Source organism: Cervus elaphus, chromosome 15 (assembly GCF_910594005.1).
Source record: "Cervus elaphus chromosome 15, mCerEla1.1, whole genome shotgun sequence".
Taxonomy (NCBI): Eukaryota; Metazoa; Chordata; class Mammalia; order Artiodactyla; family Cervidae; genus Cervus; species Cervus elaphus.
The window spans coordinates 77227072-77243716 of NC_057829.1; the positions used below are offsets into that span (position 1 = coordinate 77227072).

Below are 16645 nucleotides of genomic sequence, written 5' to 3' on the forward strand. Positions count from 1 at the left end.
CTCTCACCCCGGAAGGGTTCACTGCCTACAGGACTGACATGAACTTCACCAGCTCTTACTGAGACTTCACTGCTGACTGTGATTCCACATCTCACCATCCCTCTCAGCAGTCAATCTCAAGCACGTTCCCACCATGACCAAGAAAGCCCACCTTTTGGCCAGGGTTGAGAACTAGTCAGGCACAACTAGCAATGCCTAAGGAAGCACCATGGACTTCCCTTTGCCTGTTATGCAATTCCCAGTCCAGCACTGAAAAAAGTCACCTTTAGTATATGTTCAGTGTTTTCTAGATTTCAGGACACTCTCATGCATGCTTTTCATTCGACTTCCCAGCAAGCCTGGGATGGGAGTAGAGTGGTGATTATCATAAATGGGGTCCCAGAATCAGACATGACTTAGTGATTCAACAACAACAAAATTGAGGCCGGGGTGACAGAGGAGTAAAGAGGCACAATGTTCTCATACCAATGGGTTCAGAACCAGGAAATGGCTCGTCTACAAAAATCAGCTTGCCCCTCCCCAATACTAATGGTTGACATTTCTGAAAGCAAAGGTTTCAGGCATCAGAAATAAACATGGAAGACCCATGGCAAATTCAACCCAGTGTCTTGTTCCACCACCACCTACCACCTATAACTAGCATGGTGGGGCTCTGACCATGTGCTGTACCTACAGAGAAGTACAAGATTTCACTCAGTTCTTATAAACCTCTAAGGAAGAGGGTAATCAGTCCCCTTCAGATAAAGAAAGGAGGGCTCAGAGAGGGCAAGTAACTGCTCGACACTGCAAGTGTGCAAGCTGGATACGAACCAGGTCAGCATAAACCTGCCATTTTCAACTGTGACTATATTTGCTGCAATTGGCACAGGGCAGAAATAAAGCATCCAAGGCCTCTTAGAGGGAGAAGCAATACAGAGATGTTGGGTCAAATGGAGATCAAACAGCTGCTTTCCTTCCGTGGCTTTGCCTGGTGGGAAGGATGCGAGATCACCAATTGTGAACCTCAGGCACCTGTCCTATACCTGCTACCAATGGGCTGTGTACCTGTGGACTTTCTCTGTGCCCAATCCCCACCTCAGAGTCCCCTTCACTGAAGTGTGGAACACTGGAATAGGTCTGTAGCACCTCAATCTCTTCAGAGAAGTATGAAGAATATTCTTTTAGGATGTGCTTGAATTTTTGCTGTGGAATAGAAGACTGGTGATAACCTACCCATTTGTAAGAGGCAGTGGGTGACTGGGAAGCTAAATTTGGACCACTTGTGAAGCGCTCTCAGGATACAACCCAAACTGCCAGCTCTTCAACCTCATCCCTCTCCACCATCCCTGTTGCTGATGGTCTGCTCCCAGGCCCCATCCCCTAAATCCATATCATACAAGGTCTTGATGATCACAGGACCTTTGCACCTACTGTTCTCTTTGCCTGGAACTCCCAACCCTCTTCTCCACATAGCAGCTTCCCTCTCATTTAGATCTCAACCCAAATGTCATCTCAGAGAGATTCTCTGTGATCACCCCTGGCAGATGTTGGGACCACTCCCTCCCCCCTGCCAATTACTTTCACAACATTCTGTTTTTCATGTTACTTACTACTATTTTTTTTTTTTTCAGTTTCAGTACTTTTTTTTTCATTTATTTTTATTATTTGGAGGCTAATTACTTTACAATATTGTAGTGGGTTTTGTCATACATTGACATGAATCAGCCATGGATTTACATGTATTCCTCATCCCAATCCCCCCTCCCACCTCCCTCTCTACCCAATCCCTCTGGGTCTTCCCAGTGTACCAGGCCCGAGCACTTGTCTCATGCATCCCACCTGGGCTGGTGATCTGTTTCACCATAGATAATATACATGTTTCGATGCTGTTCTCTCGAAACATCCCACCCTCGCCTTCTCCCACAGAGTCCAAAAGTCTGTTCTGTACATCTGTGTCTCTTTTTCTGTTTTGCATATGGGGTTATCATTACCATCTTTCTAAATTCCATATATATGTGTTAGTATGCTGTAATGTTCTTTATCTTTCTGGCTTACTTCACTCTGTATAATAGACTCCAGTTTCATCCATCTCATTAGAACTGATTCAAATGAATTCTTTTTAATGACTGAGTAATATTCCATGGTGTATATGTACCACAGCTTCCTTATCCATTCATCTGCTGATGGGCATCTAGGTTGCTTCCATGTCCTGGCTATTATCAACAGTGCTGCGATGAACATTGGGGTGCATGTGTCTCTTTCAGATCTGGTACCCTCGGTGTGTATGCCCAGAAGTGGGGTTGCTGGGTCATATGGCAATTCTATTTCCAGTTTTTTAAGAAATCTCCACACTGTTCTCCATAGCGGCTGTACTAGTTTGCATTCCCACCAACAGTGTAAGAGGGTTCCCTTTTCTCCACACCCTCTCCAGCATTTATTGCTTGTAGACTTTTGGATAGCAGCCATCCTGACTGGCGTGTAATGGTACCTCATTGTGGTTTTGATTTGCATTTCTCTGGTGATGAGTGATGTTGAGCATCTTTTCATTACTTACTACTATTTGAAAGTATCCTTTTTTATTGCCTTTTTGTTGGTTTTTTTTTTTTTTTTTTTTTTTTTGGCCCTGCTATGCAGCATGTGGGGTCTTAGTTCCTCAACCAGGGATCAAACCCGTTCCCCCTGCAGTGGAAGCATGAAGTCTTAACCACTGAACCACCAGGAAGTCCTGAAAGTACCCTTTTTTAGAACTGTGCTTGCTTGCTCATGGTCTGCCTTCCTCTAGAATGTAAGGTCCATTAGGACAGCAGCCTCATTAACACTGTGTCCAGCTTTAATCTCAGCATCCTGATGACACCTAACACACAACGAAGCTCACAAAGTGCCCACAGTGTGAACACCTGGAAATCCGCCCATTGCGTGTGTGTGCTCAGTCCTGTTCACTCTTCACAACCCCACAGACTCTTCTAGGCCCACTAGGCTCTTCTCTCCATGAAATTTTCCAGGCAAGAATACTGGAGTGAGTTCCCATTTCCTTCTGCAGAGGATCTTCCTGACGCAGGGATCTAACCCAATCTCCTGAGTCTCCTGCATTGGCAGGCAGATTCTTTTCCTCTGAGCCACCAGGGAAGCTCAGACCCTGGGGGCTGATGCTTGAACTTGAAAGAACAGAAATGATGATCTGCATCGTTCCTTCACTGAGGCACACACATTCCAGTGAACCTGGGAACAAGCAATGCAGGTCTAGAGACTGGGGTGGTTGTAGTGGGTGACAACTGGACTTGGTCAATAAATGGAAGGTCAGATGAAGCACAGGTTGAAAAATGACATCAGTGCAAGAGAAAGAATGATGGGAAAGCAATCAAACCAGCAGAGGCCAAATTAGGGATCTGTCCCTTGTCTGAAAACCTGAAGCCTTGGTTCTTGGCTTTTACACATAGTTGAATTTGCAGCCCCCTCCTCTCCAACTGAGCCACAACCAAAAGAGTCAGTTCTTCTGCCCACACTCACAAGACCCCAGGCAGCTCCAGGTTCTGCCTCCTGGGCCCAGGCAGCCTTGCAGAGCACACTTTGGGCAGAGCAGAATTGCGCAGTGGTCTCCCTGGTCCAAGCACAGTCAGTAAAGAATCTGCCTGCGATATAGGAGTCCGGGGTTCAATCCCTGGGTCAGGAAGATCCCGTGGAGAAGGAAATGGCAACCCCCTCCAGTATTCTTGTCTGGGGAATTCCATGGACAGAGGAGCCTGGTGGGCTTCAGTCCACAGGGCCACAAGAGTTGGACACAACTTAGCAACTAAACTACCACCTCCTTGGTCCAAATGGCTCTTTACCACACACATCTTTGGATCTCAAAAAGACTTGAAAGACAAATAGATCTATTTCAAGTAGATATAGAGATGGAACAAAAAATTTCAGGGCCAACTTTGTCCAGGTCAAGGAGACCCCAGACCTGTTGTGGAAGAAGCAATTGCTCTCATTTGAATGCACTGATTTTGAGTGAATATTTCCATCTCCTTGGTGGACAGAAGCAAAAATGAACTGCTGTACAGAGTCTAGCAACTTTGTGTCCAGTAAACCACGTACTGGAAAAATCCAATTCTAATGCCTTCAAGAGTCAATCTGATAAACCTGTGGACATCAGCTCTAGGCTGTGACCTGTATGTACTTATTAGCAATCTGAACCCAAAGATGACTCCAGGTGCTCAGAGTGGCCAGAGGTGGGAGTGAAAAATAAGAGCTATTAAAAGCCAGCTCTACCATCCCAGGCTTATCTGAAGCAGGGTTATAAGCATCCCTGTCCCTCATGACCATATAGGCTGCTAATCACTGCTACAGGTCTTTGGTGTGTATCATTAAGGTGGTCCGTTATCACAACTTCACAAGCAAAGAGTCTTGGACAGCCCAACAATTAATAAGCAAGAAATGGCCTCCCATTAACTCTTCTGCACGGCAGTGAGATGAGTACCCGCCCCCTCCACTTCTCCATAGCACACTGCTTGCACTCCTGGCTGTTGCCATCACTACGCCAATTCTGGCATCAACAGCAGATGACAAGCAAACTCTTACCAATGTCCCTTCATCCCCATATCCCATTACCCACCACCCAACAGAGATGATGGTCTGTTGGGTCAGCCAAAAAGTTCATTTGGGTTTTTCCAGCCCATCTTACAGAAAAATCTGAACAAACTTTTGGGCCAACCCAATACTGTATACTTTTTTGTTTGTATGTGTTTCTGCTCCATATGTACTGCTCTATGAAATTTTATAGCCTGAAATGCTGCAACTGTCAAGTGTGCTATTCTGCTTCTTACCTTCCCGTCAGCACTATCTATGCCTCAAAGAGCCCTCTATTTTTCTGGATGGACATCTAATTCATTGCTTCTACTGCTGCATAATTTTCCAGAATGTACATCTGCTATCATCATTCACCCAGACACCAAGACCACTTCCCGCTCCTCATCACCGCAAATAACACTGCAAAGGTCATTTTCAACCCTGCCTAGAGTGGGCCCATGCAGAAAGTTCTGAGTGTTCTGAGAACCCTCCGCCTCCTGGGTGGCTGTTCTGGCTGGTTTGACTCTGATAAGTAAAGGAGCCCAAGTGAGCATTCCTTCAGGTGCTCATTAACATTTTGGAGGCTCCATCACCAGTAAACTCCCATTTACACCCTTTATTCACCTTCTTTTCTGCTGAAATTTTTGCCTTTTTCTGGCTGATGTGCATCACTTCCTTGTATATTCTAATTGTTAACCCCCTGAAGCTTTTAGATTATAAATATCTTTCTTTCCTTTCATCTGCCTATTACCTTTATCAGGATGCCCACTAATGACCAGAAGGCCTTCACTTCGATGCAATCAAACTTAGAAAACTTGAGGACGACAACCATTTCTCAATCACGCAATCCCATACATGAGCACTGACAATACATCACCCATGCAGTTAGGCACTGTGACACAAAGAGAAATGATGGCTTTTGACCTTTGATCTTTCAGTCTCCTGGGCACACAGACTTTCTATCAACTGTAATATGGACCCAATGACTGTGGCAGGTCATGTAAGGTGCAGTAAGGGGTTAAAGGCTTCAGGGGGTCAGGGTCAAGGTCAAGGCTGAGTGACCCTTGCAGATAAGCCTGGCTGGCAGTCTTGAGGGGAGAACATTCCGGGTCAAAGGAACAGCATTTGCCAAGGTCCAATTTGGGAAAGCACAAAGAATCCAGAATGGCTGAGACTTAGAACAAGGTGAGAAATAGCCATAGGAACTGCACAAATAGGCATGGCCGACTACAGAAGGAGCTCGGATTTTTTCCAGCAGCACACATCTTCCCACTCTACTCAGAGAGTTGCTTTAGACACTGCCTGCATTCAAGAAAGAGGGTGTGGGTCAGGGATCCTAAGAAATCTGGGCTCACCTTAGCTACAGAGCAAGGTGTTGAAGTCTAAGAGAAACCCAGAGACATAATATTCTAGACGGAAAAGGTTCATTAGCATTCAAGTTAAGCTACCAAGGTTGCTAAGAGACACCCATTGGACAGGTCTAGATTATCCTGAATGAAATGAAGACTTCCCTTCCTGGCCTCAGCCAGAAGCTGCTCCGGCTGCAGCTCTTGCCTTGACAAAAGTTCTCAGCCACAGAATTCCCCAACTGCCAAGTGTACTTGTGCCGGAAATGTACCGAAGAAAGTCATTAGTGACACAGCGGAATCTCACCCAGGACCCCATCAGGACCTCTGCCAGCCAGCTGTTTCCTCCTGAAGCTAAACCATTTTTACACCCAGTAATGGTGATGTTTTAAGGGGGAAAAGAAAGCCATTTGTAGACAATAGTTCGCTCCAAGCTGTTTGACTGGTCTTATTATTTCCAGCCAGAGAAGAAATCTATAAGCATAGATAAAGGCACAGAGGAAAGCCGTGCAAGATTCAGGGAGGGGTTAAGGCCTAGGGGTGGGGGAGGGGTCAAGGTGTCAAGGCTGAGTGAGCCAAGATGGATAAGCGTGGCATCTGGACGTTACTCTGCCCAGCAGAACGTGTCCTCTTTGCACTCTCACTTTCTTCCAACCTGCCTCAGCCTCCTGGGGGGCAGAAAAATAAATCTTGTTGTAGGACATCAATCTTATTCTTTAAAGGCATTGCTGCTGCTGCTGCTAAGTTGCTTCAGTCATGTCCGCCTCTGTGCGACCCCATAGATGGCAGCCCACCAGGCTCCTCCATCCCCAGGATTCTCCAGGCAAGAACACTGGAGTGGGTTGCCATTTCCTTTTCCAATGCATGAAAGTGAAAAGTGAAAGTGAAATCGCTCAGTCGTGTCCGACTCTTCACGACCCCATGGACTGCAGCCTACCAGGCTCCTCCGCCCATGGGATTTTCCAGGCAAGAGTACTGGAGTGGGGTGCCACTTCCATCTCCAGTTTAAAGGCACCAGGTAAATAGCTTTAGTAAATTTCAAGAAAATGGGGCTGATCGTCATCTGACATCTCTTCCCCAAGACACACACACACACACACACTCACACAACCAAATCATGCCTGATGCCAGTGAAATGAATGAGCTTATCAGCTTCTCCCCCCAGTTGATACGTATGTTAAGAGCTGCAAGGGTGCAAAGAGGGGGGAAGCCAGACCCCCAACATTAGTGCCCCCCCACATTCTCCAACAGACCTAAGGTGTCCTCTAACACAGCCCCTGCTCTGACTTCCAATTGTCCTTCTAGGGCCAGGGAGGTAACCAAGTGCCCAAAGCCGCCTACACACACTTTAGAGGCCTCCTGCTTAGAACAAGAGGCTCCTGCCTGCCAGTTGCCAAGCCTGCTTCAGGAGTCCAGCTGCACTTGAGAAACGAGGCTGAAACTGACCTGAAACTTGCCCTGGTTAGTGGGGCCCCGGTTTTCACACATAGAATGGGGGCCTTTATCTCTGCTCCTCTCATCCACAGCATCACGTCAGTGCCTCCCTGCAGACTTGGGGCCCTCACCTCAGGGTCAGATGAGTAGAAATCCTACTCACTTATGAAAGAGCCCCTCCCCCAGCCTCTTTCAATCCTGAGTGGAGACCTGGGGGGTGAAGGCATGGGAGGGAGTCTTGCTTCCAGAGGATTTGATCTCAAAAGCAACAGACTCAATTCTCCCTCGGAGAACAAGACGACCTTCCCCACTCTCAAGGGAATTGGTGCGTGGCCAGCCGGGAGCAACACCTGGATCCCATAACTCCTCTCAGAGGTTCGCTCCCAGCCTGAACTGTTTACAATTACATACACCAAACCAGCATCAGATGGGCGGGAGATGGATGCTTGCCCATGGGGAAGCCAGGAGGTCAATGGGAAAAAATTATTTTAGTTCAATGCTGAGCCTTCATGTTTGGAACATTTATCCAAACTGTGGTGATGTTCCCATGCTCTCCCTGTGCGGATGCCAGGCCCTGCTCTGATGTTCATTTTCAGGGAGCCTGGGATGGCAGTGGGAGGAGCCCCACCCAGGGCTGAGACTGTTTCTTCCACCCCTCGAAGGTTAGCAGGTCACGGGGCTGTTTAAGGACCCACAGAGAGAGGGTGAGAACTCTCCCGGGAACCCTAGTCATCATGACCAGTCACGTTAACTTGCACCAGGTCAGGTGGGATGGGTCAGCAAGTGGCTGGACCACTAGGGCTGGGAAAGGGGGCCTTCTCTGCTGCAGGCAGGGTGCAGCGACACTCTCTAGGGCCTGATGAAGCAGTTAGGGACTGCACGGAACAGATTTCACTCAGGCCTCCTCTTCCTAGAAGGAATGAGATGCTCCTTGATGGGCTGGGAACGTGCCCCACTTCCCATCCTGCCTCTGAGGTCATCAGCTCCCCCCTCCACCCCCAGCGAAGCCTGGGATTCAAGCCTTGGCTGCTAGAAATGAGAGCAGAGACCTGGGACCAAGCCAAAGCTCTCTTTCTGGGGCTTTCTGACCTTAGGCTCACGGGGAAGATCCCTTTTCTAAAGATACAGGAGACTTGAACAGAACTCATAGAGGGAAAAAAAAAAGTGAAAAAGTCAAGAGAAAGAGAATAAAAAGAGTGAAAGAAGAGAGTGGGGGTGATGGGGAGAAAAATAGAGGGAGAGGGGCAGAGAAGGTTGAATGTACAGGAGCAGGTGTGAGGCTGTGTGCACCCAGGAGGGGTCCTGCAGGGCCAAAGGCTCTCACACTGGCCTGTGATGGTGTTGTCCTCAACCCGACCTGCCTGGCCACAGTCTAACTTTCAGGGCATCTGGGATGTTACTGACTGGGACCAGGGAAAGACTTCCACTGTCTCCAGTGAGACACGAGTCTCAGCCCAGCTCTGGTACCGCGGGACTCTCAGGAAACCCTCAAGGGCTCCAGACACCCCACTATCACTGAACCTAGGCAACCACACTGGACTGGCAGACACACCATGACCCTCAGCCACAGCTCCAGCAAAATCCCTCACAGAGACCCCCATCTCCGAAACATGCCAAAAGACATGCCATCCAACTCTGCCCTGACGGTCACGGGCCAGCTGCGCTGCATCAGGCATTTAAGTCATAGGCTGTCTGACACTTGGTGCTTCTGCCCAAGCTGTGCCACACCACCACCCTTCATTTCCTTCCACTGGTGCAGGAAACTGTCAAGCAGAAGCCACGGTGGGGGGTGGCTCTGCTGATGGAAGTATCTAGTGGTGGTGACCATCTTCACTGTGTCCAAAAAAAAGTGCTAGAAGGGGATACCACAAAAGGTCCAACAATGCAAAGGGCAGTAGGGTGGTGATCATCTCAGGCTCATAAGAAATCCGGGATTATAAATGGGAATATTTGCCCCCAAGGAGACCCAAGAGCATGAAGAGGAAGACAGGATGTCCCCGGCAAACCCTCCACCCAATAGGTCCTAGCCCTGCTATGAGGGACATCCAGCACCCTCCGAGTTCCTTCCTAAAGGCCCGTATTTGAATTTTAGTAAATCAGCTCAATATGTTCTAGGACTTTGGGTATTAAATAAAAGAAGTCAGTGAAGTCTCCAAACAATAAGCTCATTCAACACAATCTTTTTTCTCCCCCATCTGGGGACTTGAATACAGTTAACATGAATAAATCCTGTTGTGTAAAAACTGGGAGAGAGGAAGGGGGGTATGGAGGATGGAAGGAAGTGGCAGGATTCCTATTTGTTGGTCTAAGAGAAAGGCTAAGACAGAACCCCCAAAAATGCCAGCATGCCAAGTTAGCCCAGGGAGACGGTGGTAACACTTTGCAGTTCAGGTAAGGAAGTATCTGGAAATTCCCCACCCATGCATTCCCAGTTTCTCTGCAGAGCTCAGACTAATACTCATGTTTGCACTCAACCTAGAAGTGAGCCCTTGGGCAGCCGCAAAGCTCACCACAAGCCAGGCCTGACAACGTATCAGGGAAGATTCACTGCAAATATGCACAAGTATTTCCTGCCTCTTTCCCACTCTCGCTAGTGTCCTCCAACATAGTTGAGACCATTAGGACGAAGGACTACAATTATTCGATTATTATTCTGTTTATTATTCAGGAATTCTTCCTAAATACCCCTAAGAACAGGTGGAACAGCTTCTGTGGGTAATTAGTGTCCTGGACACACTTATGATTAAGAAGAGTTGCGTGTGTGAAATTCTACAGCGTGATTCATGGTTGAAAGTCATCTGGGCCCACACGGTCCTCCTGGATGAAGGTTCTACAGCCTTCCAACCCGCTGTACTTAACAAAAAGGAGAAGACACAGAGTCAGCTACCGGGGTCATAGAGCCAGACACCGTCCACCTGAAAAGCAAGCCAATTCGACTTGGGGTTTGAGTTTTTAAGAAATGGGAAACCACTAAGCTCTTCGGATTCCATTAGGGCCACCAGATTAATACTTCCTTATTTTTGTGGGATTCCATACCCCGCCTCCTGGGCTGGTGAGCAAGGACTAGTGCTGGTTATGCCTCACAAGGTTTTTCCCTGCTTGGAAACAAGAGTTGTTGTTGTTCAGTCGCTAAGTCTTGTTGGAAACAAGACGGCTTGTTTCCAACAAGGGGTTATCTTTCTAACCCCTTACCTGGCACGAGGCTAGGTGCGTTAATTTGCTAAATTGTGCATTCTCCCTCCTCAGAATCAATCCTATCTAGCATAGACACGCAGGACTGCCAAAAACAAAAGGTTGGCCGGGAAATAATTATGGTGCAGACTTGGGTACTCAATTCCAATTCAATAACTTTATTGGTGAAAAAAAAAAACAAACTTGGAGCAGAAAGGCTGCCAAAGTTAATACATTAGAGCCATGTGTGTGTAGCAGAAGAGTTCCCAGGGTGGGAACCCGGAGCGAAGGCTTCAATATTCCATGACCTTCCTGGGCACATCTGTTGCCTGGGTTTTTCCTTTTCTCTCAATAGAAGAAGAGCTTCCACCATCACCCTGGTTGTGCCTCACAGATAAGTCTCTTGCATGGAAGTTACCATCAAGTAGTCATTTTGTACCAGAATTCTTCACCTTCTGCTGCACCTCCAGATGGCTGCAGGCACGACCACACCAAGACCTCAGATTCTATTTACAACCCATGACAGCTAACCACATGCTCAATGGATTCTTCATCTTATACCACAGTGTCATAAATGGCTAGGGTTTGTTTTAAGTCAGCTTTCTGGAGGTATAATTTACACAAAGGGCGAAAACAAAACTGCCCTGTTGACTGCACAGTTCTAGAACTATAGAACCATCACTGCCATACAGATTCAAGAAATGAAGATTTCTATCATTTTAGAAATTTCCTTCAAGCTCCTTTGTGGTGAAGCCTTTGTCCCAGCCCTAGCAACTACTGACCTGTTTTCCTTTCGGACAGTTTGGCCTTTTCCAGAAAGTCACACAAATGGAATCACACAGTGTGTAGGCTTTTCAAGTCTGGCTTCTCTTTCTTAGGACACTGGTGGTATCATGCAGCTACAAACTAAGTTACTAAGTGCTGGTTTTTAAGCTCTGGACTTTTGCTTTTTATCAAAGAGATGAAATAACTGGCTCTGTTCATCTTTGCCGTGGAGTAACCACGTTTGGTTGAGCCTTTTAACAAAGCTGAGGCTTGGGAACAAGGTGACCTGACCCACCAACTCCAGTCTGTCCGAGACTGAGGGATTTCCTGGGACGTGGCACTTTCAGTGGCAAAACCCGTAAAGTCCTGGGTAAACTGCGACAGCTGGTCACCCTCCTTGGGAAAGCCACCTCCAAGGGCAGGAATGCATATGGCCCCACTCAGATTCCTCCTGGGAGCAGAAGGTTGCTCTCTCAGAGCTGAGAGCCAACCATCCTTCCCCCACTGAATCAGGAGCAGGCAGTCAATTGGCAATATGCTGGGACCGATCTGACCACACTCAATAGGCCTGTTGCTGTCTTTGAAGTCCAAGGGAGGGGCTCAAGGAAGTGAGAGAAGAGCTCAGGGATGTGTTTAGGAAAAAAACAGCACAGGGCTTCTGTTGCTGTCAGCACCACTTCCCCCTCGCCCTCTCCGGCCGATATTTAAGGCCAGCAGAGAGACAGGACATGAGAATATGCTGGGCTCATCTGGTTTATAACCAGTACAGTGCGTCCATGGTAATGCAATGCATGTTCTTGACTTTTTCTATGCATTCTCCTTACTCCTCCCTTTGAGTGGAGTTTTTCATTAGTTTGAGACCAAGGGCTTCCCTGGTGGCTCAGATGGTAAAGAATCTGCCTGCAATTTGGGAGACGCAGGTTCGATCCTGGGTCAGGATGATTCCCTGGAGGAAGGCATGGCAACCTACTCCAGTGCTCTTGCCTGGAGAATTCCATGAACAGAGGAGCCTGGTAGGCTACAGTCCAGGGGGTCACAAAGAGTCAGACACCACTGAGCGACTTTCACTTTCAGGGAGAAGGTGAGAGTCAAGCGACAGAAAATTAGTAAAGAGCTTGAAGTTCTTGTTAGAATGCAAGGGCCTCTCCTATATAAACTTAGTGAGACAGCAGAGGAATTCCTTGCCCTTCCAGCTGACCTCGAGGGAATTACATAGCTGCTCTGAGAAGCCAGGCTGCCTGGGAACAGACTAAGCATCCCTAGCTCAGATTTTCCAGAAGCATGAGGGGCACAGCTGGTACCAAATTAACTGTGAGGACCACCCAGCGCCCCCAAATAAGGCAGGAACTGGAGGGGTCAGAACCATGTCAGAGGTTTCCGGGTATCTGCTCCCTTGAATTAATATAAAATTGCCCCTTACAAGTTATTCCACCAAGCAGCAGTTAGTAATCTTTATCCTCATTCGTACGGATGAGGAAGCAAGGCTAAGAGGGATTAATTGACTTGCCCAAGGTCGCACAGTGAGTTAGTGGCCAAGGCCAGATTAGAACCCTGAGCCCCGGAGTGCCCAGGCCCGTGCCCAGCTCCCCAGCACCCCTCAGAAATCGGTCCAGAGCATGGGCAGAGCCAGGTCTGTGCCCTCGGGAGCCCTGGAGGCCGGGTGAGCTGCTGCAGGGGGCACAGACAGGCTCATACTCACAAGCAGAAGCCTGCAGCATCCTTCTCTGCACCACCAGACAGCAACACCCCTGTGCTGGAACAGACAGAAACAGGCTCAAGTCGAGAAAGCCACGGGCGGCCACTGTGGGCCTGCAAGCTCCACGTCTGGAATCTGGCTTTGAGATCACGCCTCATTTCCCTTGGTGCCCAGGGCTCCTGTGGCCTGGAATTCATTCCTTCGCTCATTCCCCCGTCATGTCCCAGACACTTACTATGTCACCTGGCGGCGTACTAGGGCTGAGAGGGAGCCATCCTTGGAGGAGAGAGACAGCCGTGTTTTGAATGGGTTTCCAGGCAGACAGACATAGAGACATATAATGATAAGACAATGTGACTTGAATTCAACAAATAGTTTCTGAGCACTTGTGATGTGCTGTACCTAAAATAGTGAGGGAACACAGAGCAACTCAGGGAAGGCTTCCTGGAAGGGGCGGCATGTGGGCCTGAAGACAGAAGAGTTTCCCTGAGTGGCTTAATCACTTCCTGGCTAAGAGGACACTGATAAGGAAAGAGCCTGAGATTGTTCTGAGCTCTTCTTTCTCAATAAGCCCTTGCTGTTATTAGAACAGGAATGTACCCTTTAGAAACTCATTTCTCGGGGATCTCTTATCTGGGTTCTGACTTTCTGAGTTAATCTCTTTCATCTCAGTGGACCTGTCTCTCAAATAGGAGCGAATAATCCCACGTCTTAGAGAGGCTCCAGGCTTCGGAGACACGTTCACACAAAAGTCCTTGAGCCACAAATTCCTCGCACAGCTGATAGCATCCTCTTTCCCACCAAGGCTGCCGTGCTCCTCTCTCAACAGGAAATTGGTTTTATTTATAAGAATCACAATCCTAAACTGACGTTTACTGGGCTACCCACATTCCCTCTCTCACTTCCCTCCCCTCCCCAGGGCACATTCACCCTCCAGAGATTCCTCAGCGACCACAGAGCAAGCACTGAAGAGTGCTCGGAAAACCGGATGGGCAAATGCTGGAGACTGTTTCCTAGAAGGGGATGCTGAGGCCTGGGGAGTGACTCACCCAGCCAAGCAGGACCCGTGGGGCTCCAGGTTCCCAAAGAGCTGCCTCTTCCTTGCATCCTGACTGTTCTCCCTCCCATTTCCGTCTGGGCTCTGGGAAGAAGTGCCATCTTCCCTCAGCTTGGGGAAAGCCTCCCATCTCTGGATGACAGAAGTCTTTAGAGAAACGCTTCCCATCATTAAAGGGATTTGGAAGAAAACTGGCACAGCTTCCTCAGCTTTGAAGCTCCTTGGCCCTTCTTGCCCTTTAATGGGGCTTTGGAACCAGCCCAGTTCCGAGAGCTCTCGCCCCTTCTGTAAAGGGCAGGGGTCCCAGAGCAGAATTCCCCCCACCACTCCTGGCCTTTCAGCACCAAAGGTGACCTCTCAGGATTTGTTTCAGACCACTTCATTGCCAAAGCATCGAGGGCTCCCACACAAAGAGCTTCAAAGTCAGGAGGGTTCAAGGTCAAGTACAATCATGAGCAAACCCTGAGCTTAGGATTCGGAAGCATCACATCGGAGATTGTTCTTCAGTAGCTTTCCCACAGCCTTTCAAAGCCTTTAAAAGCTTTGAGCAATTATGTTAGATTTCTGCACCATCACAAGATTTGGTTAAACCACACCATGTAAGTATGGAAGAGGTATCTGCTTCACTCCACACTTGCTCTTAATTTTCCAGGTGAGGAAAGTGTTATATACTTTTTTTCAAAGGCTCTCGTTGTTTTGGCTACACCTTAGAACACACCACCTAAGCTGAACCCTTAAGCCAATTAAATCAGAATGTTGTGTGTGTGTGTGTGTGTGTGTATGCATGTGCACATTCAGTGTCTGACTCTGCAATCCCATGGACCATAGCGCACCAGGTACTTCTGTCAATGGAATTTTTCAGGCAAGAATACTGGAGGGGATTGCCATTTCCTTCTCCCAGAATGTCTTGGATGGGGGTCATATTTTTTAAGGCTCCCTGAATATCTGCAACATGTGTCTAAAGTTAAGACCCTTTGCCTTAAGTAGAAATTCAACTGGAAAAACCTGAGCTCCTCGACAAGGAAGAACAACAAATTCAGATGATGCTTCTGAAGGTGAAACGAACACTATCAATCTGTTCATCCTTTTTAATTAGATTTCCTTTTTCAGACCTTCCCTGGCCACAGATCACATGATTCCCACATGAGCTTTCAAGTAGTTTTACTGGCTTGACTCTTTACAGCTCATCTCTATCTTCCAGTGCCCAAGAATTAAGTGCCCTCTCCTGGCAATCAGGTGATCTGACTCACAAAGAACACAGGAAAGGGATGATACACTTTTGACCAATTACTGTGATCCAAATTAAAGTGACTATCTCAACTGTGCATGTATGGCTCCAAGTGTGATGCAATTTCAGGAAGCTTTGGCATGGACTTCCAAGTGCAATCCACAGATAGTAGGTCAGTCACATTTGGCCCTGGACACGCTCACCAGCTGGAAGAGCAGTAGGAACCGGAATCCTTGACCACATGGTGCGAGTTCAGCCAATGGGCTCACCCACAGGGACACAAGGATGCTCTTATGAGGTTCATAAATATGTAAACACCCAAGGATGGGAACCATCTCAAAGTACCCCGTAGGGCTTAGCACAGCTTAGACAATACCAAAGAAATTCACATGCAAAATACAGCAATTCTACCATCACTTTCGAGGACAACTCTTAAAAAAGCTCTACCTCTCTGAGGAAGACACCCCCACACACTTCTTCCTCTACCACCTTGGTTTTGCTTAGGAGAACCATGGCTGTCTAGCAGAATGACTTAGAAAGGATGAGGAAAAAGCCTGGAAGTATTTCTGCATTATACACCAGGTGATATTCCAATGGCTCTTTACCTCCAGACATCTCTTTACATCTTAAGAAACAATGGAAAAATCAGCCCAGAGCCTAAAAATGATAGGCTAGTTTTGGAGATACACAATAAGTAACATGCAGACTGGGGAATATGGAAAACAGTTTCTCCTGCACTGACTGATTTGTGAGATTTACAAATAAGAGAAAACATTTTGAGATTCTGGAGATGGTGATGAAGCAATTTACCTATTCTTAAAAGTATTACAAACAATTCTTTACAATTTTTACAAATGTTCTGAGACTCCAAGTACATCTTGCACTTCAATTTAATTTTGCTGTTAAAACCACCCTGTGCATAGTCATTTCATAATTATTCAATCTTACCTTTGAAAGAAAAAGGTCCTCAATCTCTGACAGGCAAGAGGAGACTCAGATACTAGAGGTTGCACTGGTTAATGGAAGATTGGAACCAACATACTTAAATTTACTTTGTTTGCAGTAATGCTTCCTAACGCCCATTTGACTTCACAATCCAGGATGTCTGGCTCTAGATAAGTGACCAAACCATCGTGGTTAGCATGGTCATTAAGACCTTTATGTACAGTTCTTCTGTGTATTCTTGCCACCTCTTCTTGATCTCTTCTGATTCTGTTAGGTCCATACCATTTCTGTCCTTTACTGAGCCCATCTTTGCATGAAATGTTCTCTTGGTATCTCTAGTTTTCTTGAAGAGATCTCTAGTCTTTCCTATTCTATTGTTTTCCTCTACTTCCTTGCATTGTTCATTTAAGAAGGCCTTCTTATCTCTCCTTGCTATTCTCTGGAACTCTGCATTCAGTTGGGTATATCTTTCC

General features: G+C 47.3%; 1 protein-coding gene across 4 annotated transcripts in view; it reads right to left on the reverse strand.

Moving 5' to 3' along the window:
* The window catches only part of AFAP1L2 (actin filament associated protein 1 like 2), a 131065-nt gene that overhangs the window by 93987 nt on the left and 20433 nt on the right, over positions 1 to 16645 (reverse strand). Inside the window, exon 2 of one of the 4 annotated variants that reach the window (XM_043925417.1) lies at positions 12946 to 12999. The exons of the other annotated variants lie outside the window; for them this stretch is intronic. Within the exon in view, the coding sequence (XP_043781352.1) occupies positions 12946 to 12999 (54 nt within the window). The remainder of the gene's footprint in view (positions 1 to 12945; positions 13000 to 16645) is intronic. 4 annotated transcript variants of the gene reach the window in all.